Source organism: Rhinichthys klamathensis, unplaced genomic scaffold (assembly GCF_029890125.1).
Source record: "Rhinichthys klamathensis goyatoka isolate OS25496 unplaced genomic scaffold, OSU_Roscu_1.1 h1tg000284l_1, whole genome shotgun sequence".
Lineage (NCBI taxonomy): Eukaryota > Metazoa > Chordata > Actinopteri > Cypriniformes > Leuciscidae > Rhinichthys > Rhinichthys klamathensis.
Genome location: NW_026606803.1, coordinates 229,104 through 252,500, shown reverse-complemented (window position 1 = coordinate 252,500; position 23,397 = coordinate 229,104). Strand labels below are relative to the sequence as shown.

The window sequence follows — 23,397 nt, the reverse complement described above, 5'->3', positions numbered from 1 at the left end:
GCATGTCTCCCTCGGACATCGAGCTCAACACCAACTCTCCGAACTCCGACGGCGAAAACATCTTTAGTTTCCGAGCCGACGGATCTCCGGCGCGGAGCAGAAGCCGGCTGCGGTCCGAACCGTGGCTCGCCATCCAGAACCTGGCGGCTCTCAGCCACGCCTACGAGAAGAGCCTGGAAGACGCCGTCGAAGAGGGAGAACAGGATAAACACTCACTTCGCAGAGGTTTCCCAGTGGAGGAAAGAGATGTGAAGCTCAGGAACCCATCGGAGCGCAGAAACACGTTACCGGATCTCCTCCCGGCGCCGTCACTCAAACTCACGCTCTCCGGCTCGGACACACACCTCCACCGGACGCCGTTCGGGTTCCCGTCCGTCCACAGAACCGGCTCGCTGTTTCTGGCTCCGCCTGACGGGCTTCGCTCGGGGAACAGGAGGTCCAGAGAGCAGATGAGCGGGCTCTTGCCTCCTCTTCCCGATCGCTCCGGTGGGAACGAGCCGCTCCGGGACTCGCTCGCTCTCGCTCCGGTACGCCGTCTCTCGCTCCAGCTCCAGGAGACGCTGTGAACACGCCTTCGCTAATAAAACTCGGACATTAGATATCATGAACCTGAAACTGTAAAACACTGTTTTAGGAAGATAAATAAAGAAGAAAAATATCACCTGACTTTTTGCTGTTAGTTTTTTTAATACAATAAATAAATAAATAAAAGGAAATAAATAAACAACAAAAAACCTGCCTTTTTTGCTGAAAAAAAAACACAACTAATTTTGACACTAAAAAAGAGAACTTGCCACTAAATAAATTAGTAAATGTAAATAAATAAATAACAAAAATTCCACTAAATAAATTGATAAATGTAAATAAATAGAAACAAATATTGCCATCTTATTGCTGATTTGTTATTTACAATTTTTTTGCCACTAAATAAATTAATAAATGTAAATAAACAAAAACATAAAATATCCTGACTTTTTGCTATTACAAATAAATAAATCAACATGAAACCAAATTTGCAACTCTTTCAACTCCCACAATCTAAAATATAACAATAACTTAGTTCTCTTTGAAATGACCATGTCATAATCTGAGATCAAAATAATATTTTAGATATTATTCAAAAATCACACACACACACAAACTGACACATGCACGCTCACACACACACAAACTCTCTCTCACACATATTACACACACAAACTGACACATGCACGCTCACACACACACACACACACAAACTCACTCTCTCTCTCACACACACACACACACACACAAACTGACACATGCACGCTCACACACACACAAACTCACTCTCTCTCTCTCTCACACATACACACACACAAACTGACACATGCACGCTCACACAAACACTCACTGTCTCTCACACACACACACAAACTAACTGACACATGCACGCTCACACACACTCTCTCTCACACACACACGCACTCACTCTCTCTCACACACACACACACACACACACACACACACACACACACACACACACACACACACACACACACACACACACACACACACACACACACACACACACACACACACACACACACAAACACACACACACACATAAATGAAGCTGTTAATAAGTTTGTTCAATCTGAATATAAGAGTTTAATGAGAAAGAACCTGAATGTGATGCAGAAATAAACAGCACAGGTGCATCATTACAGGCTGACATTAATGAAATGTTAAAACATTGTTCATATTCTTTGAGCAGGAAAATGTATTCAAACAACAGCGTCGCTCAATGGATCCCGAACCCTGGGACAACAGCTTTAGAAAACCTGGAGTTTCACGACTGCAAGTTCAAACGCAGCGAGGCTCCAACAGATCAATCATCATAATCATAACAGGAATCATAATCTCAACAGCACTTACCTTTTACTTAAAGAGAACTTACTTCAATATTCATGTACTTTGTAAAATCACACCTTCGGAAACCACTAAAGTGTGTTACTGGAGTAACGAGAGACTCACGAGGCAACATTTCCACAGATGGATGATCAGTTATTAAAACATGCGCATCACATGCTGTACTTGCCTACCAACAAATGTCAATATTAACTTAAAATATAACTCGTAAATATGCAAATAACCCAGGATTTTACAAATATACAGTCATGATTACTGAGGGTTAATCCAGGGTCAAATCTGTGACCGGAAACACAGAGCAAGATCCCTGATGATTACGTCAACACGTCTGATCGACAATTTCAAGTGTGAAATTCAGATTAAAGTAAATATGTTAAAACATTAAAGATCGAAACATCAGCTTTCAGCATCAGGCCTGTTTCACACATGCGTCCAACAATATCATCATATTTTATGTATTATTTCACTTGTTTTTTTTTTAAATAGCGCTTTGAGGATAAGAACGGCACATTACAAATAAAGTGTATTATTATTATTAATAACAAATTTATGACATGTTCAATATTTCCTTAAAAATGATAAGTTTGGCATCTGGATTAGCAGTGTTCAACTCAACCAGAGGTCCCCGGATTTTGACATAAACAAAGGGTGTTGAAAAGCAAAATATTAAATCTCATGGAGGAATATTTACTAAGTAATTACTATTTTGTAGAGGAGGGTCAAAATGAGAATTTTGACCTGAGATTCGGAGCCAAATTACAGGGGGCTAAAAATTACATAAGAAAGATGACAGCATCATTAATTTAGTTTTACACAGAGATTGATAGATCTATTAGTGAAATCTGTTGACTTTTGTAATCTTTGTTGCATTATATACCAACCGTGACAGTTCAAATATGGGGCAAAAGCACTTTTCATGACTTCCCCCCCAAAGTTTGCATGCCTGTAACTCAAGAAGTATTAAACATATCTTAATATCCTTTTATATTCTGGTTCCTAATAAACTTTTCTTTTGATATCTTCAGTTGTAAGGCCCAATATGATCCAGTTTCAGAGATATGGGGATCTCAATGTGGCTCCAAGAGTAAATCGTTCAATTGTACATGGCCATTCCATGGTCAAAAAAACAGATTTGGGTCACTTTTCATACAGCTGATACTTTTTTCTTTTAAAGTGGAATATCTGAAGAACAAATAATGTTGAAACTAGAAATGCATTGTTTCCCCCCATAAAAGAATTGCATAGAACATTCCTGTCCGAGTGCCATAAATGCTCTTTTTCCAAAGTTTGCATGCCTTTAACTCAAGAAGTATTAAAAATATCGCAGTATGATTTTACATTCTGGTTCTTAATAAACTTCCCTTTTGGTATCTTCATTTTTAAGGCCCAATACAGTTCAATCCCACAGATATTGGGACCTCAATTCAGCTCCAAGTTCAAATTGTTGAATTTTACCCATTTTCAATGGTTTATTGATGTGAATACCGGTAATATGTGTTAGGAAAGCAAAACCCTTTCCTAGAAGGTGTGACATTCGTTTCAAACATGTAGTTATGATTTAAATTCTTGCTAGCTTCAGAAGCTGTTAAAATTAATAATATCCCTTCTTCCAAATACCTCTGACTGATTAAAATATAAATTATTATGTACAAACTTTTGAAAGCAAGTAATACTACTAATGTGCCTCAACATGACCATTTCAGTGGATTTTTGGCTCTGGACAGGAATGTTCCAATCAATTGTTTTGATAGGACAAAACAAAATACATTTCTAGTTTCAACATGATTTTATTCTTCAGACATTGCCCTTTAAATGTAATGAGTATTGGCTGTGTGCAAAGTGACTCATTTTTGGTTTTCAACCATTGAAATGGCTTATATTCAACAATTTGGACATGCATTGAGGATCCCATATCTCTACAGAACAGTGGATTACTCAGGCAATATACAGCCATGAAATTTAATATTTTGGCTTTCAATGCTCTTTATGTTTGTCTTTCACCAGAACTAATATTAACAAAATAAAAAAATTGAGCGGGGAAAGTTTCCGAATTCCATCATTATACTATGATAGTTTTTATTCATATTTTGAATTAGTTTGTATTTTTATATTTTCTGCTTTTTTTTATTTTAAGTTTTTTATTATAATTTTTTTAACAAATTTGGTAACACTTTACAATAAGGTCGCATTAGTTAAGGGTAGTTAATGCTTTAATATCTGTTACAGTATTTATAAACCTTTGTTAACATTAGTTCAACTGTTCAATGTTAGTTCATTTTATCCCAGGTCCATTAAATAATGTGACTTGGAGCAAAAATGCTACCAAAATTAATAACAAATACTTCCAAAAAGATATGGTGCAAAAAAAGTCTCCGTATAAATTTTTAAAAAACATTTATATTTTAAAATTTTTCCCGTATATCAGCACGTTTGCAAATGACAACAATTCAATAAACAATAAGTTAATAGGCTATTTAGTGACTTACATTTTAGACACAATATTGTCAATATGATCTTTTTTCCTCTATTTTGCCAATGAAAGTAGTTCTAAACTTTAGAGCCATTGCACGTCTCAGAACAGCACAGATTCAGTTTCGTCACCGAATGAATCTGCGTTTTTGAACGAACGACTCGACGACTCACTTCTGCTTTGTGCCTGAATGAATCAGCTGTTTTGAATGAATCGGATGAGTGAATGATTCAATGACTCACTCGCAAAGCCAATGAATTGCCGCCACCTACTGGTGGTTTCAGTATCATTTCATTTTTGCTGAGGGACTGAGTACCGAAAGTTGTTTTATCGTTAAGTTTAACTATAATAACCCTGGGTATTGTTAGAAACTTGATCATTATGAAACATTATTTTCATGGCAAGGGAGAAGTTGCATAATAACAGTGTAAGATGTGTGTAACAGGCCTTAATGCAGAAATGCAACTAAAGCTAATATCAACACAGTTACAATTCTAAGAAATCTCACTTTGAGACACGATATGTAAAACCTTGTGTGAGTGTGTGATCGTGTCCAAGTTCATCATCTCTTTCCGCTGTGCAAGCGCACGTGTCTGAGACAGTTGTCCTGTCTGGAGAAGGTCTTACCGCAAAAATGACAGCGGAAGGGTTTCTCACCCGTGTGCACTAGTCTGTGTGTTAAAAGACGGGTCCTCTGTGTGAAGCCTTTCCCGCACTCCTCACAGCGGAAGGGTTTCTCACCCGTGTGCACTAGTCTGTGTGTTAACAGCCGAGTCCTCTGTGTAAAGCCTTTCCCACATTCCTCACATCGGAAGGGTTTGGTTCCTGTGTGCTTGCCGGGATTTAGACTCTGTGGGAGCGTTTTGGGCAAACACGAGCTTGAATGTGAGGATGGGAGTGTGTTGAACGGCGTCGAGTCAGATGAGCTCGTTGTGGGTGAGTGTCTGTGGGAATCCGGAAAATTCAAGTCGTATTCAATGTCTGCAACGCCAAAGCTCTCGTTCTGCAGAACAGCCAATAAACCGGACTGAGTTGACGTGGTCGTCGGATCCTCCATCCCATATGGATCTGTAAAACTCTGGGAATGTTGCTCTGACTCCATAAGACTTTCTGGATGGTCGAATGCTTTCCCGGAACACCATAAACGAGTGTTTCCATCATGGCAGTGGTTTTGTCCTTCAAATTTCTGCTTTGCCTGAACTTGATTCAGTGTCTGATCCACAAGTTCTTCCACCTGTTCGATCTTCATCTCAAACTCCAGTCCGCTGAGCTCCTCTTCCTCCGGTTCCTTCAGCGGCGATATAGACTCTTCTTGTTTCAAAAGCTGTGAATTCACATCCACCGCATGTGAAAAGTGAGCTCTCTCCTCTGAGAGATTCTTCACAACAATCTTTTCCTGGCTGGGATGATCAGTCTGAGCTTCCCGCGAATGAGCCGTTACTCCTGTCGAGAAGTCATATGTCAATAAGACGTTTTAATTCAAATTCTACAACTAAACAAATAGTTACAGGTCTAAAATCTATATGGATAGCCGCTACAATCATTAGGCTAATGAACCATATTACTTGGAGCAAAAATAGCTTGATTAGAATGATCAAAACTGAAATGTTTTTAAAACTGGTGATGTTTATTGTTCGCAAACAGAACAGAATGGATATATCAGAGAAGAATGTTGTGGCGAGGGGGGCGTGGGAATGAGAAGTCTGCAGCGGGGGAACGAGTGTGGAAACGAACGGGATAATGAGGTCAGGTACATGATAACATCTGTCTCTAATTCCAGTGATTGGCGGAGAGGTGGGATATAAGATCCCCACAGACCTGGGACAGGGAGAGAGAGATTCATGCACTTTTCTGTTTGGTTTGTTTATGTTGTGATTATACGAGGCAGTGTGCCGACAGAGTCTCTTTTCCATTTTTGATTTTGGGAGTGAATAAAGACTGTTTGCTCGCCACTCGGACTTCGTCATTTCTATCTGTGAACGTTCTCCCGAGACGAAGAAGTCAAGCCATGCAGCCAGCTCAGCCAATGCCGCTTGCGGACCTCATCAAGTCGCTTGCCAGTCTTCATTAGACTCAACATCAGGGGCTGATGGACCGCAGGTTGGGGCAAGAGGATCGTTTCTGCCTGCTGGTCCAAGAGCAGGAAGAAGACCAGTGGGTCATCCGGAGGTTACTCAGCCAGGAGTTCACCTCGGACGAGTCCCGCTGGTGAAGATGGGTCCACAGGACCACCCAAAGGAGTTTGTGAACCTCTTTGAAATAAGAGGCATGTGGGTCCTACCCAATGGCTGGTGCGCCTGATCCCACAGCTGTCCGGGGAGGCACAGGTGGCAGAGCAACAGGTACCTGTATTGAACCTCACGGCCTATGACGATCTAAAGCGGGCCATCCTTCAACGGGTCGGTCGCTCCCCGGAACAGCATTGTCAGCACTTCCTCTCAGTGTAGCTGGGGGACAGCAGCCGACCTTTTGCCAAGGCCTAACAGCACAGGGACACTTGCCGCAAGTGGCTGATGACCGAAACAATGGAGCAGTTCATTGCTCGGCTGCCACGTGGTACGGCTGAGTGGGTCCAGTGTCACCGCCCGGCATCGTTGAATCAGGCCATCCAGCTGGCTGAGGATTATCTAGTGCCGTGCCCCGGGGTCGGCATCCCCCTCCCTAATCTCTCTCTCTCCAACCCCTCTCTTTCTGCTCTCTCTTGCCCTATTCCTGTTCCCAGGTAACAAAGTAACACGCCTCCTCGAACCCCACAGCGGGGAAGTTATTTCCAGGGGGCTAGATCTGCGACACGAGGGGGCCTGCTGGAAATACAGGGACCCGGGTCATTTCTAGGACCGGTGTCCAGTAATGGAGATGGGAATGTTGATCCAGGTCACTGACTCCCTGTGGGCGGCCCCCGATCAAGTTGGATGATCAAACAGCCAATCAGAGTTCTCTCTCTCACCGATGGCCCAACACTGATACTACATGTAGAATTGGCAAAAAAACAACATCCCACTTGAGTCAACGGTGCGGAACATGTCGGCCAATGCTTAAAAACAGCCCGTCTCTGCCAGATGGCTGCCCGTTGGCTTGGTGTGCTTCGCTTTAAAGAGGCTTGGTAGGAGGGGCCTTCAAACAGCCATAATGAAATTTAGTAAGTCATGGACCTCTGAGGAAAAACTCTACACGTTCCATGGAGAATTTGCTCAAAGCACAGGACAGACAAAGTCAGCTGTACAACAAAGGAACGCAACAGCATCTAGATCTAAGTTCTAAGGCAAGGAACTTTTGTGGTTGCACGGTGAGTTGGGGATCTGGATTATGAGGTAAGATCAACAGACAGGGGTGAGTCATGTCAAATTTATCATCTCAATCTTTTAAAAGGCTGGAATGGGGTGAGGTCGGTTGAGTTAGCAGCAGCCGTTCCGACAGAGGACGATCTCGGACCAGCAGCAGCTGTCAAAGCCTCATTCCGCGGATGCCACTCCCTACCTTGACAACATTATCATATAAAGTCATGATTGGCATCTGGAACATCTACGCGCTATCGTCAGATAGCTGGACTCACAGCGAACCAGCGAAAGTGTGCAATTGGGCGTGTGAAGGTACGTTATCTGGGTTTTCACTTGGGACATGGGCAGGTGCGTCCCCAAATTGATAAGACGATAACTGATAAAACTGCTGAAGTCCCAAGACCAAAAAGGAGGCGAGACAGTTACTGGTTCTGGTGGGATATTATAGGAGATATTTATTCCTAATTATTCGGCACTCACCAGTCCGCTGACTGATCTCACTAAATAAGGAACCACCAGAACCAGTCCAGTGGACAGAGCTGTGCCAACAGGCCCTAACCAAAGTAAAGGCTGCCCTGTGTGGCGGCCCACTCTTACACTCTCCTAACTTAGATCTCCATTTTTTGTTGCTGACAGACGCGTCGGACATGGGGCTGGGGTGCAGTCCTGTCGCAGGTGGTCGGAGGAGCGGCCAGTGCTGAATCTGAGTCGAAAGCTCTCAAACAGAGAGACCAGATACAGTACCATTGAAAAAGAGCGTTTGGCCGTCCTCACCATCCGTTATTACCTCCTGGGATGGGAATCTCTGTTCGGACCATTCGCACCTCTAGTGGCTCCACCGTATGAAGGACTCCAACACGTGGATCACCCGTAAGCATTTAGCTTTACAGCCATTTAAGTTCAAGGTGGTTCACCGGTGGAAGGCGTAGATGGCTGTAGGCGACTTGCTCTCTAGAAATGCCCCCCATTGGGGGGGGGTTGCAGGCCGAATGGCTTTGAAAAGAAGACGTGTAACAGTTTGTTGGATACGTGCAGCTCTTAAAGTGACAGCAGCCTAATATTGCTGCTGCTGTCTTTGTCTTCAATGTTAATGTAACAATGAAAGACAGCGAAAATCACTCACTGCTCTTGACTGGTTGAGCTTTGCTGAAGCAGCTCTAAATATTTACTGTACTATTAAATTAAAGTCAAAATATGATAGATCAATAATATGAACAGTGAAAGTAACAGCAGCTCCAACATACATAAGTATACATTTTTTAATAAATAATTATTTAGAGAAAAAGTTAAACATTTTAAGAACAATATTTTATTGTAAAATATTTTTTAACATAAATATAATAAATTACCAGTTTTCAAAAAATAATTCAATTTTAATAATTATAATATATTCATATTACAAATGTTATACTTATTTTTTACTAATATTACATTTCAAATATATTTTTTATATAAAAACATTTCATTATATTTAATTATATTGTATTATATTTCTATAATATTAGTTTTAACAAATATAAAAGTCACTATATATATATATAAAATATTCTATATTAAATATATATATTTATTTATATATTAAAGTAAATATAATAAACAATGCAGTAATATACAGTAGTCAACATTTGAAGTGGATAAAAACCTTTCATCAAAAGTTATACATGAATTTTGAACAATACCCGTTCTATACCATTTTGATTAACCTTATTGATCCACTTCAAATGTTGACTACTGTATATATTGTTTTGGAGATTTGTGCTGTTGTGGGGATTCTATTCACCATGATATAATGGTGATTTTTATATTTATATAAAAACTAATATTATAGAAATATGATGTAATATATATATATATATATATATATATATATATATATATGTATTTATATATATCAGCATTGAATTGTTATTATATTTATAGAAATACTCCACCCCCCCCCCCACTCCAAACCACACACACACACGCGCGCGCTTTCTCTCTCTCTCTCATACACATACACACACACACAGTATGATGTTTTTTGATATGATTAAGTCACCAGCTCAGACTCACTCGTGTCCATGAGCTCCACCTGTACGCCGACAGAGCATCTCTCTGCAGTGACTCTCAGTAGTTTAGTCTTCAGTCCCTGGATCTCCTGGTTCCTCCTCCGGATCTCCTGATGAAGAGCTGCAGCCTCTTCCTCCAGCAACTGACTGATCTCCACCGCGGCCGCCTTCATGATCGCGGAGATCTGCGTCTGGAACATCCCCGCGGAGCTCATCTCGCTATCAAAGCTCTCTGCAGTTACATTACTATGTAGAAAAACATAATCCACCATTGCTGCTTCTCTGGGTCCTGCTCATTCGGGGCGTGACGTGTTTCCGGTGAACTGTGGAGCTTTTAGGAAACGCTCGTCAAAATAAAAGACACGCGAGCAGATGCAGGGCCAAAATAGAGATTTGTTTGTGCGAAAAGGCGCAATGAACAGAGATACTACAGTCACATACACAGTCTTTCACCTCATTAATACTTTTCTTCAACAAGACAGACAAAAAACGTTACAGACGACTTACATTAAGACAAATCTGTAGCCTATATGATTTTCTCAATATTAAGTTTTATTTTATTTAAACGTAATTTATTTATATACACTTTGACATACTGTTGTACTGTAGTTTAAACATTTCTTATTCTTATTTCTTTATTAGTTATTGGACATGATACTGTCGTGCGAGCATCTCAACATTAAAGGATTTGTTCACCCAAAAAAATAAAATTCTGTCATTAATTACTCACCCGTATGTCGTTCCAGACCCGTAAGACTTTCGTTCATCTTCAAACACAAATGAAGATATTTTAAATGAAATCTAAGAGATTTCTGAGAGAGTCCATGAAACTGCTTAAGTTTAACGCACTTAGATGCTTTATAAAGTTCATAGAGATCGTAAAACTAATCCATATGAACTGAGTTGTTTAATCAAAATTTTATAAACATCAATGCACACATTGTAACGTCTGCCAGAGTTTGAAGACTGCCCAGATGAAGAATAGGAAAGACTGGTAGTTCCCCGAGTCTTTTATAGATGTTTCCTTTCAGTTAAGCACACTCTTCACATACATGTCAAAAAGCGAATGTTAACAGGGAAAAGAAAACACTCCGAAACACGCTACAAATAAAAGTGGAAGTAAACACATTGTAATAAAACAGCAGACAGCGATAGAGCGGTCACTGTGCGTACGCGCTCACATAAGAACAGCAGCATACAATAAGGTACGCCTTCGGCCCTGTCCCAAATGGAACCCTAAGCACTCGCGGTCTTCCTCTGAGTCCGCACTTTCGCGACGTAACGCCGCTTTGAATGTCGGGAAGAAGTCTGCTGTGGAGTCCGCATCAGCGCGGGCTCGGCAAAAGTGCGCATCAAGGCTCGCGAGCACCCTTCTGAGATCTAAAAATGACAAATGGGACACACTGCGGTCTCACGAAGTGTGCCATTTGGGATTGGGCCATAGAAGAAGTCATCTTAAAAGCATATCAACATTCATGTCATGAACACTACTTAACACTAGGTGGCTGTTACAACATCAGATATGGTAAAAGGAAGCTCAAGCATGTTGACTTGACGAGTGAGAACCAACGAGTTCAACAAGTAACAATGAGGTTCATTCTCGTGTTACGCAGCACGTTTGAGCTTCAGCAAGAACCAATGAGGATCTTTCTTGTGTTACGCAGCACGTTTGAGCTTCTGCAAGAACCAATGAGGATCTTTCTTGTGTTACGCAGCACGTTTGAGCTTCAGCAAGAACCAATGAGGTTCATTCTCGTGTTACGCAGCACGTTTGAGCTTCAGCAAGAACCAATGAGGTTCATTCTCGTGTTACGCAGCACGTTTGAGCTTCTGCAAGAACCAATGAGGATCTTTCTTGTGTTACGCAGCACGTTTGAGCTTCTGCAAGAACCAATGAGGATCTTTCTTGTGTTACGCAGCACGTTTGAGCTTCAGCAAGAACCAATGAGGATCATTCTCGAGTTACGCAGCACGTTTGAGCTTCAGCGAGAACCAATGAGGTTCATTCTCGTGTTACGCAGCACGTTTGAGCTTCAGCAAGAACCAATGAGGTTCATTCTCGTGTTACGCAGCACGTTTGAGCTTCAGCAAGAACCAATGAGGTTCATTCTCGTGTTACGCAGCACGTTTGAGCTTCAGCAAGAACCAATGAGGTTCATTCTCGTGTTACGCAGCACGTTTGAGCTTCAGCAAGAACCAATGAGGTTCATTCTCGTGTTACGCAGCACGTTTGAGCTTCAGCAAGAACCAATGAGGATCATTCTCGTGTTACGCAGCACGTTTGAGCTTCTGCAAGAACCAATGAGGATCATTCTCGTGTTACGCAGCACGTTTGAGCTTCAGCAAGAACCAATGAGGATCATTCTCGTGTTACGCAGCACGTTTGAGCTTCAGCAAGAACCAATGAGGTTCATTCTCGTGTTACGCAGCACGTTTGAGCTTCTGCAAGAACCAATGAGGTTCATTCTCGTGTTACGCAGCACGTTTGAGCTTCAGCAAGAACCAATGAGGATCATTCTCGTGTTACGCAGCACGTTTGAGCTTCAGCAAGAACCAATGAGGTTCATTCTCGTGTTACGCAGCACGTTTGAGCTTCTGCAAGAACCAATGAGGATCATTCTCGTGTTACGCAGCACGTTTGAGCTTCAGCAAGAACCAATGAGGTTCATTCTCGTGTTACGCAGCACGTTTGAGCTTCTGCAAGAACCAATGAGGTTCATTCTCGTGTTACGCAGCACGTTTGAGCTTCAGCAAGAACCAATGAGGTTCATTCTCGTGTTACGCAGCACGTTTGAGCTTCTGCAAGAACCAATGAGGTTCATTCTCGTGTTACGCAGCACGTTTGAGCTTCTGCAAGAACCAATGAGGATCATTCTCGTGTTACGCAGCACGTTTGAGCTTCAGCAAGAACCAATGAGGTTCATTCTCGTGTTACGCAGCACGTTTGAGCTTCAGCAAGAACCAATGAGGTTCATTCTCGTGTTACGCAGCACGTTTGAGCTTCAGCAAGAACCAATGAGGTTCATTCTCGTGTTACGCAGCACGTTTGAGCTTCTGCAAGAACCAATGAGGATCATTCTCGTGTTACGCAGCACGTTTGAGCTTCAGCAAGAACCAATGAGGTTCATTCTCGTGTTACGCAGCACGTTTGAGCTTCAGCAAGAACCAATGAGGTTCATTCTCGTGTTACGCAGCACGTTTGAGCTTCAGCAAGAACCAATGAGGATCATTCTCGTGTTACGCAGCACGTTTGAGCTTCGGCAAGAACCAATGAGGTTCATTCTCGTGTTACGCAGCACGTTTGAGCTTCAGCGAGAACCAATGAGGTTCATTCTCGTGTTACGCAGCACGTTTGAGCTTCAGCAAGAACCAATGAGGTTCATTCTCGTGTTACGCAGCACGTTTGAGCTTCTGCAAGAACCAATGAGGATCATTCTCGTGTTACGCAGCACGTTTGAGCTTCAGCAAGAACCAATGAGGTTCATTCTCGTGTTACGCAGCACGTTTGAGCTTCAGCAAGAACCAATGAGGTTCATTCTCGTGTTACGCAGCACGTTTGAGCTTCAGCAAGAACCAATGAGGTTCATTCTCGTGTTACGCAGCACGTTTGAGCTTCTGCAAGAACCAATGAGGATCATTCTCGTGTTACGCAGCACGTTTGAGCTTCAGCAAGAACCAATGAGGTTCATTCTCGTGTTACGCAGCACGTTTGAGCTTCAGCAAGAACCAATGAGGTTCATTCTCGTGTTACGCAGCACGTTTGAGCTTCAGCAAGAACCAATGAGGATCATTCTCGTGTTACGCAGCACGTTTGAGCTTCGGCAAGAACCAATGAGGTTCATTCTCGTGTTACGCAGCACGTTTGAGCTTCAGCGAGAACCAATGAGGTTCATTCTCGTGTTACGCAGCACGTTTGAGCTTCAGCAAGAACCAATGAGGTTCATTCTCGTGTTACGCAGCACGTTTGAGCTTCAGCAAGAACCAATGAGGTTCATTCTCGTGTTACGCAGCACGTTTGAGCTTCAGCAAGAACCAATGAGGTTCATTCTCGTGTTACGCAGCACGTTTGAGCTTCAGCAAGAACCAATGAGGATCATTCTCGTGTTACGCAGCACGTTTGAGCTTCAGCAAGAACCAATGAGGATCATTCTCGTGTTACGCAGCACGTTTGAGCTTCAGCAAGAACCAATGAGGATCATTCTCGTGTTACGCAGCACGTTTGAGCTTCAGCAAGAACCAATGAGGTTCATTCTCGTGTTACGCAGCACGTTTGAGCTTCAGCAAGAACCAATGAGGTTCATTCTCATGTCACGCAGCACGTTTGAGCTTCAGCAAGAACCAATGAGGATCATTCTCGTGTTACGCAGCACGTTTGAGCTTCAGCGAGAACCAATGAGGTTCATTCTCATGTCACGCAGCACGTTTGAGCTTCAGCAAGAACCAATGAGGATCATTCTCGTGTTACGCAGCACGTTTGAGCTTCAGCAAGAACCAATGAGGTTCATTCTCGTGTTACGCAGCACGTTTGAGCTTCAGCAAGAACCAATGAGGATCATTCTCGTGTTACGCAGCACGTTTGAGCTTCAGCAAGAACCAATGAGGATCATTCTCGTGTTACGCAGCACGTTTGAGCTTCAGCAAGAACCAATGAGGATCATTCTCGTGTTACGCAGCACGTTTGAGCTTCAGCAAGAACCAATGAGGTTCATTCTCGTGTTACGCAGCACGTTTGAGCTTCAGCAAGAACCAATGAGGTTCATTCTCATGTCACGCAGCACGTTTGAGCTTCAGCAAGAACCAATGAGGATCATTCTCGTGTTACGCAGCACGTTTGAGCTTCAGCAAGAACCAATGAGGTTCATTCTCGTGTTACGCAGCACGTTTGAGCTTCTGCAAGAACCAATGAGGATCTTTCTTGTGTTACGCAGCACGTTTGAGCTTCTGCAAGAACCAATGAGGATCTTTCTTGTGTTACGCAGCACGTTTGAGCTTCAGCAAGAACCAATGAGGATCATTCTCGTGTTACGCAGCACGTTTGAGCTTCAGCAAGAACCAATGAGGTTCATTCTCGTGTTACGCAGCACGTTTGAGCTTCAGCAAGAACCAATGAGGTTCATTCTCGTGTTACGCAGCACGTTTGAGCTTCTACAAGAATAGTTTTAATGAATAAGTCACCGACTCACTCAGTCACTTCTGCTTTGTCCCTGAATGAATCAGTCATTTTGAACGGATTGGTTGACTGAATGATTCAATGACTCACACGTTAAGTCAGTTTTAGTATCATTTAATTTTAGCCGAGGGACTGAGAGACGAAAATTGAATGCTGTTTTTGTTTTCGTTCATGATCATAACAATACAGTAGTTCTGGTTAAAGACTTATAATGTGTTTACAAATAGACAAATACAAATAGAGCGAAAGATGAGGTAACATTGCAAACATAACAGAAATGTTTACCTGGGAACTAGCCGAAATACTTTTTTTTAATAAAAAATATTTTATTTCAATTAAAGCTTCTTTCATTTCAAGTAACGAAAGTTGTTTTATGGTTTAGTTAACTATAATAACCTTGGGAATTGTTACAAACTTGTTCATCATGAAACAGTATTTTCATGGCAAGAGAGACGTTGCATAATAAATGTGTAAGATGTGTAAAAGAGGCCTGTAACACAGTTCGTTGTTATGGGAAGGAGGAGGCGGGAACCAGCGAACGTTTAACACACACTTTAATAATAAAAAAAACAAATACAAAACAAAAGATGGAGATGGCAGCCCCTCACGGACGACTGCCGCCACACATAATAAAACAAAAATATAAATCCAGGCCTGTCCTCTCTCTTCCTTCACTGTCGTTGCTCCTCCTTTTATGCTTCCGCTCCTCCATAAGAGATACGAGACCGATGCGTCGCGCAGGCAATCACGCCACTGGCCTCGAACCATTCTCTCCCGGCCCTCGGCCTCGTCCTGATCGCCACAAGGCCTTAATGACGATATGCAACAGAAGCTAATATCAACAGTTACAATTCTAAGAAATCTCACTTTGTGTGGTCGTGTCCCTGTTCATCATCTCTGTCCGCTGTGCAAGCGCATGTGTCTGAGACAGCTGTCCTGTCTGGAGAAGGTTTTACCGCACAGCTGACAGCGGAAGGGTTTCTCACCCGTGTGCACTAGTTTGTGTGTTAAAAGCCGCTTCCTCTGTGTGAAGCCTTTCCCGCACTCCTCACATCGGAAGGGTTTCTCACCCGTGTGCACTAGTCTGTGTGTTAAAAGCCGCTTCCTCTGTGTGAAGCCTTTCCCGCACTCTTCACATCGGAAGGGTTTTTCGTTCGTGTGCACTAGTTTGTGTGTTAATAGCCGCCCCCTCTGTGGGAAGCCTTTCCCACACTCCTCACATCGGAAGGGTTTGGGTCCTGTGTGCTTGCCGGCATTCAGACTCTTTGGGAGCGTTTTGGGCAAACACGAGCTTGAATGTGAGGATGGGAGTGTGTTGAACGGCGTCGAGTCAGACTCGCTCGTGCTGGGTGAGCTTCTATGGGAATCCTGAAGATTCAAGTCGTATTCAATGTCTGCAACACCAAAGCTCTCGTTCTGCAGAACAGCAAATAAACCAGACTGAGTCGACGCAGTAATCGAATCCTCCATCCCATATGGATCTGTAAAATTCTGGGAATGTTGTTCTGACTCCATACCACTTTCCAGATGGTCAAACACTTTCCCGGAACACCATAAACAAGTGTTTCCATCATGGCAGTGGTTTTGTCCTTTACACTTCTGCTTTGCCTCTACTCGACTCAGTGTCTGATCCACAAGTTCTTCCACCTGTTCGATCTTCATCTCAAACGCCAGTCCACTGAGCTTCTCTTCCTCCGGTTCCTTCAGCGGCGATATAGACTCTTCTTGTTTCAAAAGCTGTGAATTCAAATCCGCCGCATGTGAAAAGTGAGCTCTCTCCTCTGAGAGATTCTTCACAACAACCTTTTCCTGGCTGCGAGGATCAGTCTGAGCTTCCCGCGAATGAGCCGTTACACCTGTCGAGAAGTCATATGTCAATAAGACGTTTTAATTCAAATTCTACAACTAAACAAATAGTTCCTAGTCTAAAATCTATATGCATGTCAGTATTAGTTGAATTTCATGTTAATACATCAAGCTGTTACAATAACTAGGCTAATGAACCATATTACTTGATGCAAAAATAGTTTGATAATTATTAAAACTGAAATATTTTTTGAAAACTGGTGATGTTTATTGTTCGCAAACAGAGAACAGAATGGATATATCAGAGAAGGATGTTGTGGTGAGGGGGGCGTGGGAATGAGAAGTCTGCAGCGGGGGAATGAGTGTGAAGACGAGCGGGATAATGAGGTCAGGTACATGATAACCAACACCCGTCTCTAATTCCAGTGATTGGCGGAGAGGTGGGATATAAGTTCCCCACAGATCTGGGACAGGGAGAGAGAGACTCGTGCACTTTTGTGTTAGGACCGTTTATGTTGTGATTATACGAGGCAGTGTGCCGACAGTGTCCCGCTGGCGAAGATGGGTCCACAGGACCACCCAAAGGAGTTTGTGGACCTCTTTGAAATAAGAGGCATGTGGGTGGGCGCGCACCCAATGGCCGGTGCGCCTGATCCCACTGCTGTCCGGGGAGGCACAGGTGGCAGACCAACAGGTACCTGTAGTGAACCTCATGGCCTATGACAATCTAAAGTGGGTCATCCTTCAACAGGTTGGGTGCTTCCCTGAACAACATTGTCAGTGCTTCCTCTCAGTGGAGCTGGCCTTTTGTCATGGCCTAACAGCTCAGAGACACTTGCCGCACTGGAGCAGTTCATTGCTCGGCTTCCACGAGGAACGGCTGAGTAGGTCCAGGGCCACTGCCTGGCGTCACTGAATCTGGCCATCCAGCTGGCTGAGGATCATCTGGTGCCATGCCCCGGGGTCGGCATGCCCCTCCCTAATCTCTCTCTCTCAAACCCCTCTCAATCTCTTTCTGCTCTCTCTTGTCCTATTCCTTCTCCCAGGTAACGAAGTAACACGCCTACAGACGTTTTTTCCAAGGGGCTAGATCTGCAACACGAGGGGGCCTGCTGGAGATGTGGGGACCCGGGTCATTTCTAGGACTGGTGTCCAGTAATGGAGTTTGGAATGTTGATCCGGGTCCCCGATTCCCTGTGGGCTGTCCCCGATCAAGCTGGGCAGAACCAAATACCTGTGAGTATTAAGGGGGATACATGTGAGTCTTTGGTGGTGGTGTAACATGATATCCGGAAGCAGTGCCATTACGATTCCTTTCTGCAAATACTGTGGCGGACACGCCGTTTCACATTATCTCCCGAGTGGGAATCCCCAAAGAGATTCTCACTGATCAGGGCACAATGATGTGCACCAGCGTCGATCACCAGAAAAACAAACGGCTAGGTGGAACATTTAAATCACACTTTGTCCATGGTTCATAAAATCATAAAAGACGACGGCAAAAATTTGAATAAGTGGCTTGAGCCCCTGTTGTTCGCTGTGACTGGAGGTTCCACAAGCCTCTAATGGGTTTTACCCATTTAACCTTCTCTATGGCCGTCAGCCCTGTGGGGTGCTTGATGTCATTAAGGTAGGGACACACCAAATCAACGCCAAAGAACTAGCACTGATGAAAGCTGACTGTGTTGTCGCCTCGCGTTGGGGAAACAAATTTGTGCTTGATCACACTGAAAGGACTACTTCTGCGCTTGCGTGTAAAGGAGATAACTGTCTATTTAAGCAGATATATTCGCCAATCAAACAGGGAAAGTAAAACTAAGACTCCAGGTATACAAACCATAAACAAAGCAGTGCTTGCATACCGTTTTGAATATCAATCATGCAGATCACGTTCTTTATTCCACTCCACTCATGTTATTATGAAAATATCGGTAAAAGAATGCTCAGGTAATATCACGTAAAATTAGAACAGCATTTGCTCTGTGCCGTCATGACTTTTTTGCTTGCTTTCATCACTTTTGCTCTTATTCTCGTGCACTGACTTGTTTGCTAAACTGAACAGACAATCAGAGTTCTTTCTCTCACCAACGGCCCAACGCTGATTCTACATGTTGAATCAGCCAAAAAAAAAACTGACATCCGACTAGAATCAACGGTGCAAACAAACCCTAGAGCCATCGGTGTGGAACACACCGAAAAGTCGGCCGAGGCTCAAAAATGGCCCTACGCTGCCTGATGGCTTGGTGTACTTGGCTTTAAAGAGGCTTGGTAGGAGGGAACTTCAAACAGCCGTAGTGAAATTCAGTATGTCATGGACCTCTGAGCAAAACTCCACACATTGGGCGGCTCTCCATGGAGAATTTGCTCCAGGCACTAGACAGACAAAGTCAGCTGTACAACAGGGATACGCAACAGCATCAATTTACAGCGGGAGTGCTTTTATTACTTCTAACATCCAGTTCCAAGTTGTTGGGCATGCCACTTCGCACTCGCGAAGTGGCAAGGAACTTTTGTGGTTGCACGGTGAGTTGGGGATCTCAATTATACAGACAGGAGGGATTCATGTCAAATTTATTTATATGTCATCTTTTAAAACGCTGGAATGAGGTGAGGTCGGTTGAGTTAGCAACAGCCGTTCCGACAGAGGAAGATCTCGGACCAGCAGCAGCTGTCAAAACCAGTCCGCTCGCTTTGCTCCCGGGGGGAGATCATCTCTCGCCACTGCAGATCACTGATTTAGCAAAGTTGCAAGCAGATTTTGCAGATGTTTTCACCCCTGCCTGGTCGCACAGACCTCATACAGCACCGTATCGAAACAGTCCCCGGGGAAGTGGCACACAGCCATCCCTATCGTTTACCTGAACACAGGCCATGCTAGAGTTTAGAGTAATAGAAGAATCGCATAGCGACTGGGCGAGCCAGACAGTTTTAGTACCCAAACGGACGGCTCTGTCCGTTTCTGTGTCAAAATTCGACGCTTATCCAATGCCCTGTGTTGATGAGCTGCTTTATCGGTTAGGTTCGGTTTGCTTTTACTCGACACTGGATTTGACAAAAGGGTACTGGCAGATACCCTTATCGCCATTACCAAAAAGAAAAATAGCCTTCACAGCGCCATTCGGATTACACCAATTTATTCCTCTTCCGTTCGGGTTGTTCGGGGCTCCCACCACCTTTCACCGTCTCATGGACAAAATCCTCCCGCCTCATTCTGCGGATGCCACTGCCTACCTTGACAACATTATCATATAAAGTCATGATTGGCATCTGGAACATCTACTCGCTATCCTCAGATAGCTGGACTCACAGCGAACCAGCGGAAGTGTGCAATTGGGCGTGTGAAGGTGTGGAGCACAGTATATGGGCTTTCACTTGGGACATGGGCAGGTGCTTCCCCAAATTGATAAGACGATAATTGATAAAACTGCATAAGTCCCAAAACCAAAAAGGAGGTGAGACAGTTACTGGGGCTGGTGGGATATTATAGGAGATATTTATTCCTTATTATTATTCACCAGCCCGCTGACTGATCTCACTAAATAAGGACCAGAACCAGTCCAGTGGACAGAGCTGTGCCAACAGGCCCAAGGTAAAGGTTGCTCTGTCAGCGGTGGGCCAGTGCTGAATCTGAGTCGAAAGCTCTCAAACAGAGATACAAGATACAGCATCATTGGAAAAGAGCGTTTGGTCGTCCTCACCCTCCGTTATTACCTCCTGGGATGGGAATCTCTGTTCGGACCATTCGCCCCTCTAGTGGCTCCACCGTATGAAGGACTCCAACACGTGGATCACCCGTAAGCATTTAGCTTTACAGCCATTTAAGTTCAAGGTAGTCCACATGTCGGAGGCGTAGATGGCTGTAGGCGACTTGCTCTCTAGAAATGGATGGGGGGTGGTCGAGTGGTGGACGTTGTGGCGAGGGGGGCGTGGGAATGAGAAGTCTGCAGCGGGAGAACGAGTGTGGAGACGAGCGGGATAAGGAGGTCAAGTGCATGATAACCAACACCCGTCTCTAATTCCAGTAATTGGCGGAGAGGTGGGATATAAGCTCCCCACAGACCTGGGACAGGGAGAGAGACACTCATGCACTGATTGTGTTTGGACTGTTTATGTTGTGATTATACGAGGCATTTTGCCGACAGAGTTTCTTTTTCTGGGAGTGTTTGCTCGCCACTCAGACTTCTTTGTCATTTCTATCTGTAGAGTTGTAAAAAGTACTGACTTTGGTACCAAGTTGGTACTGAAATTTTTTAAATGTGACGATACCAGCATTTCCCTCTAGCAATTTGAGCGCTGTTGAATGGATTCTTAAACGGCTCTGATTGGCCATTGTGTTGACGCGCTCAAAATATGTTTCTGATACTTTTTGACAACTCTATCTATCTGTGAACGTTCTACAGATGTCTTTGAAGTAAATATTTACGCCTGTATAGCTACTGTGCGCAAGCTGATAAGCGAAACACGGAGTGGATTGAGCGTGCAGCGGAACAGACGCGCGAGCTAGTCGAGCACACATGCCTTTTTCACAGACATCACTGGAAAGTTCGTAGTTCGATCGGATATGGCAATAGCAAAGAAAGTAAAATGAGGAGCATATTACGTTAACTGACGTTAAAGAGAGAGAGCGCATTTCTGTTGCATGTTATTGATTGCTGATCATTCACTCAGCACACATCAAATGATTTATGTATAACGAGTGGTTCCCTACATTATTACAGGAAGGCGTTACAGTTATCACATGACGTTTTCCCAGAGCATGCGTCCAGAAAGCTGACTCTCAGACAGTGCGCCAATGGCCTATTAAATCGAGTTCTCTTTCGTATCTTCTTGGGCTTAGACAGAAAAAAACAAATTATGTAAAAATGCCCGTATAGGCAATTATCCTTGTGAAACATAGTCGGTTATGTCTTAAGTGAACGTAAACAGTTGAAAAGAAAATCACATGTGTAACAGTTTGTTGGATACGTGCAGCTCTTAAAGTGAAAGCAGCCTAATATTCCTGTTGCTGTCTTTTTCTTTTGTTACATTAACATTGAAGACAGAGCTGGTTGAGCTTTGCTGGAGCAGCTCAAAATAGTCACTGTACTACTAAATTAAAGTCGAAATATGAATGATATGCAATGATATGAACAGTGAAAGTAACAGTAGCTCCTACAATACATACGTCTAAAAAAAAAGAAAAAAAAAGAAAAAGACATTATAATTTAGTTAAAAACTTAATAAATATATAATACATAAATATAATAAACATCACCAGTTTTCAATAATAAAATTTTTTTTTATACACATGCATTTTACAAATGTTATACTTATTATTTTTTACTAATATTACAGAAAAGTAACATATTTCAAATATTATTTTATACATTATTTCAATAATATTAATATATTGTATTATATTTCTATATTATCAGTTTTAACATAAATATAAAAGTCACCATATAAAACCATTCTATATTTATATATTAAAATAAATACAATAAAAAAATATGGTAATATACATTTATTAAAAAAACTAATATTATAGAAATATAATTAGTAAAAATACATGTTAGCATATAATTGTTTTAAATAAATGTATATATATATATATATATATATATATATATATATATATATATATATATATATATATATATATACACACCCCCACCAAACACATTCTCTCTCTCATACACACACACACACAGTATGATGTTTTTTGATATGATTAAGTCACCAGCTCAGACTCACTCGTGTCCATGAGCTCCACCTGTACGCCGACAGAGCATCTCTCTGCAGTGACTCTCAGTAGTTTAGTCTTCAGTCCCTGGATCTCCTGGTTCCTCCTCCGGATCTCCTGATGAAGAGCTGCAGCCTCTTCCTCCAGCAACTGACTGATCTCCACCGCGGCCGCCTTCATGATCGCGGAGATCTGCGTCTGGAACATCCCCGCGGAGCTCATCTCGCTATCAAAGCTCTCTGCAGTTACATTACTATGGAGAAAAACACAATCCACCATTGCTGCTTCTCTGTGTCCTGCTCATTCGGGCCGGGCGTGACGTGTTTCCGGTGAACTGTGGAGCTTTTAGGAAACGCTCGCCAAAATAAAAGACACGCGAGCAGATGCAGGGCCAAAATAGAGATTTGTTTGTGCGAAAAGGCGCAATGAACAGAGATACTACAGTCACATACACAGTCTTTCACCTCATTAATACTTTTCTTGAACAAGACAGACAGTTAAATGTGCAGTCAAAAATCTAAAGAAAAGACTTACATGAAACCATTTCTGTATATGATTTTCTCTATAGGCTATTAAGTTTTATTTTATTTATTTAAACGTCATTATTTATTTGTATTTATTTATATATTTCTTTAATACATTTTATATTATTTTTTAGTGAAAGATTTATTATTGGATATATTATTTATTCATTAGTTATTGGACAAACTGTCGTGCGAGCATCTCAACATTAAAGGATTTGTTCACCCAAAAAAAGAAAATTCTGTCATTAATTACTCACCCGCATGTCGTTCCAAACCCGTAAGACTTTCATTCATCTTCAAACACAAATGAAGATATTTCAAATGAAATCTGAGAGATTTCTGTCAGTCCCTTGACAGTCCATGTAACTACCACTTTAATGCTTCAAAAAATTCATAAAGAGATAAAACTAATCCATATGAACTGAGTGGTTTAATCCAAATTTTCTCAAGAGACTCGGTTGCTTTATATGATTTAGACGGAATTTA

General features: G+C 42.6%; 3 protein-coding genes across 3 annotated transcripts in view; 1 reads left to right on the top strand and 2 right to left on the bottom strand.

The window, feature by feature from the left end:
- The window catches only part of LOC130103353 (ankyrin repeat domain-containing protein 34C), a 3,092-nt gene extending 2,526 nt beyond the window's left edge, over positions 1–566 (top strand). The window contains 1 exon segment of the mRNA XM_056269602.1: positions 1–566. This exon segment is cut by the window's left edge and continues 181 nt beyond it. Coding sequence (XP_056125577.1) covers positions 1–566 — 566 coding nt within the window.
- Positions 567–4,520: 3,954 nt separating this feature from the next.
- On the bottom strand, positions 4,521–10,026 carry LOC130103350 (zinc finger protein 184-like). Its single transcript, XM_056269598.1, has 2 exons — positions 9,694–10,026; positions 4,521–5,806 (listed from the first exon to the last, which is right to left on the bottom strand). Exons 1-2 carry the CDS (start codon positions 9,959–9,961, stop codon positions 4,926–4,928), a joined length of 1,149 nt encoding a protein of 382 aa, XP_056125573.1. The 5' UTR covers positions 9,962–10,026; the 3' UTR covers positions 4,521–4,925.
- Positions 10,027–15,606: 5,580 nt separating this feature from the next.
- LOC130103348 (zinc finger protein OZF-like) lies at positions 15,607–22,690 on the bottom strand. The gene is made up of 2 exons (XM_056269597.1): positions 22,399–22,690; positions 15,607–16,715 (listed from the first exon to the last, which is right to left on the bottom strand). Exons 1-2 carry the CDS (start codon positions 22,664–22,666, stop codon positions 15,751–15,753), a joined length of 1,233 nt encoding a protein of 410 aa, XP_056125572.1. The 5' UTR covers positions 22,667–22,690; the 3' UTR covers positions 15,607–15,750.
- Positions 22,691–23,397: the final 707 nt, after the last annotated feature.

Excerpts from the sequence above, each read along its gene's own strand:
- LOC130103350 (XM_056269598.1), bottom strand. The coding sequence starts at position 9,961 with ATGGTGGATTATGTTTTTCTACATAGTAATGTAACTGCAGAGAGCTTT. Across the intron at positions 5,807-9,693 it reads GGTGGAGCTCATGGACACGA|GAGTAACGGCTCATTCGCGG; the intron begins GTGAGTCTGAGC and ends ACTTCTCGACAG.
- LOC130103348 (XM_056269597.1), bottom strand. The coding sequence starts at position 22,666 with ATGGTGGATTGTGTTTTTCTCCATAGTAATGTAACTGCAGAGAGCTTT. Across the intron at positions 16,716-22,398 it reads GGTGGAGCTCATGGACACGA|GTGTAACGGCTCATTCGCGG; the intron begins GTGAGTCTGAGC and ends ACTTCTCGACAG.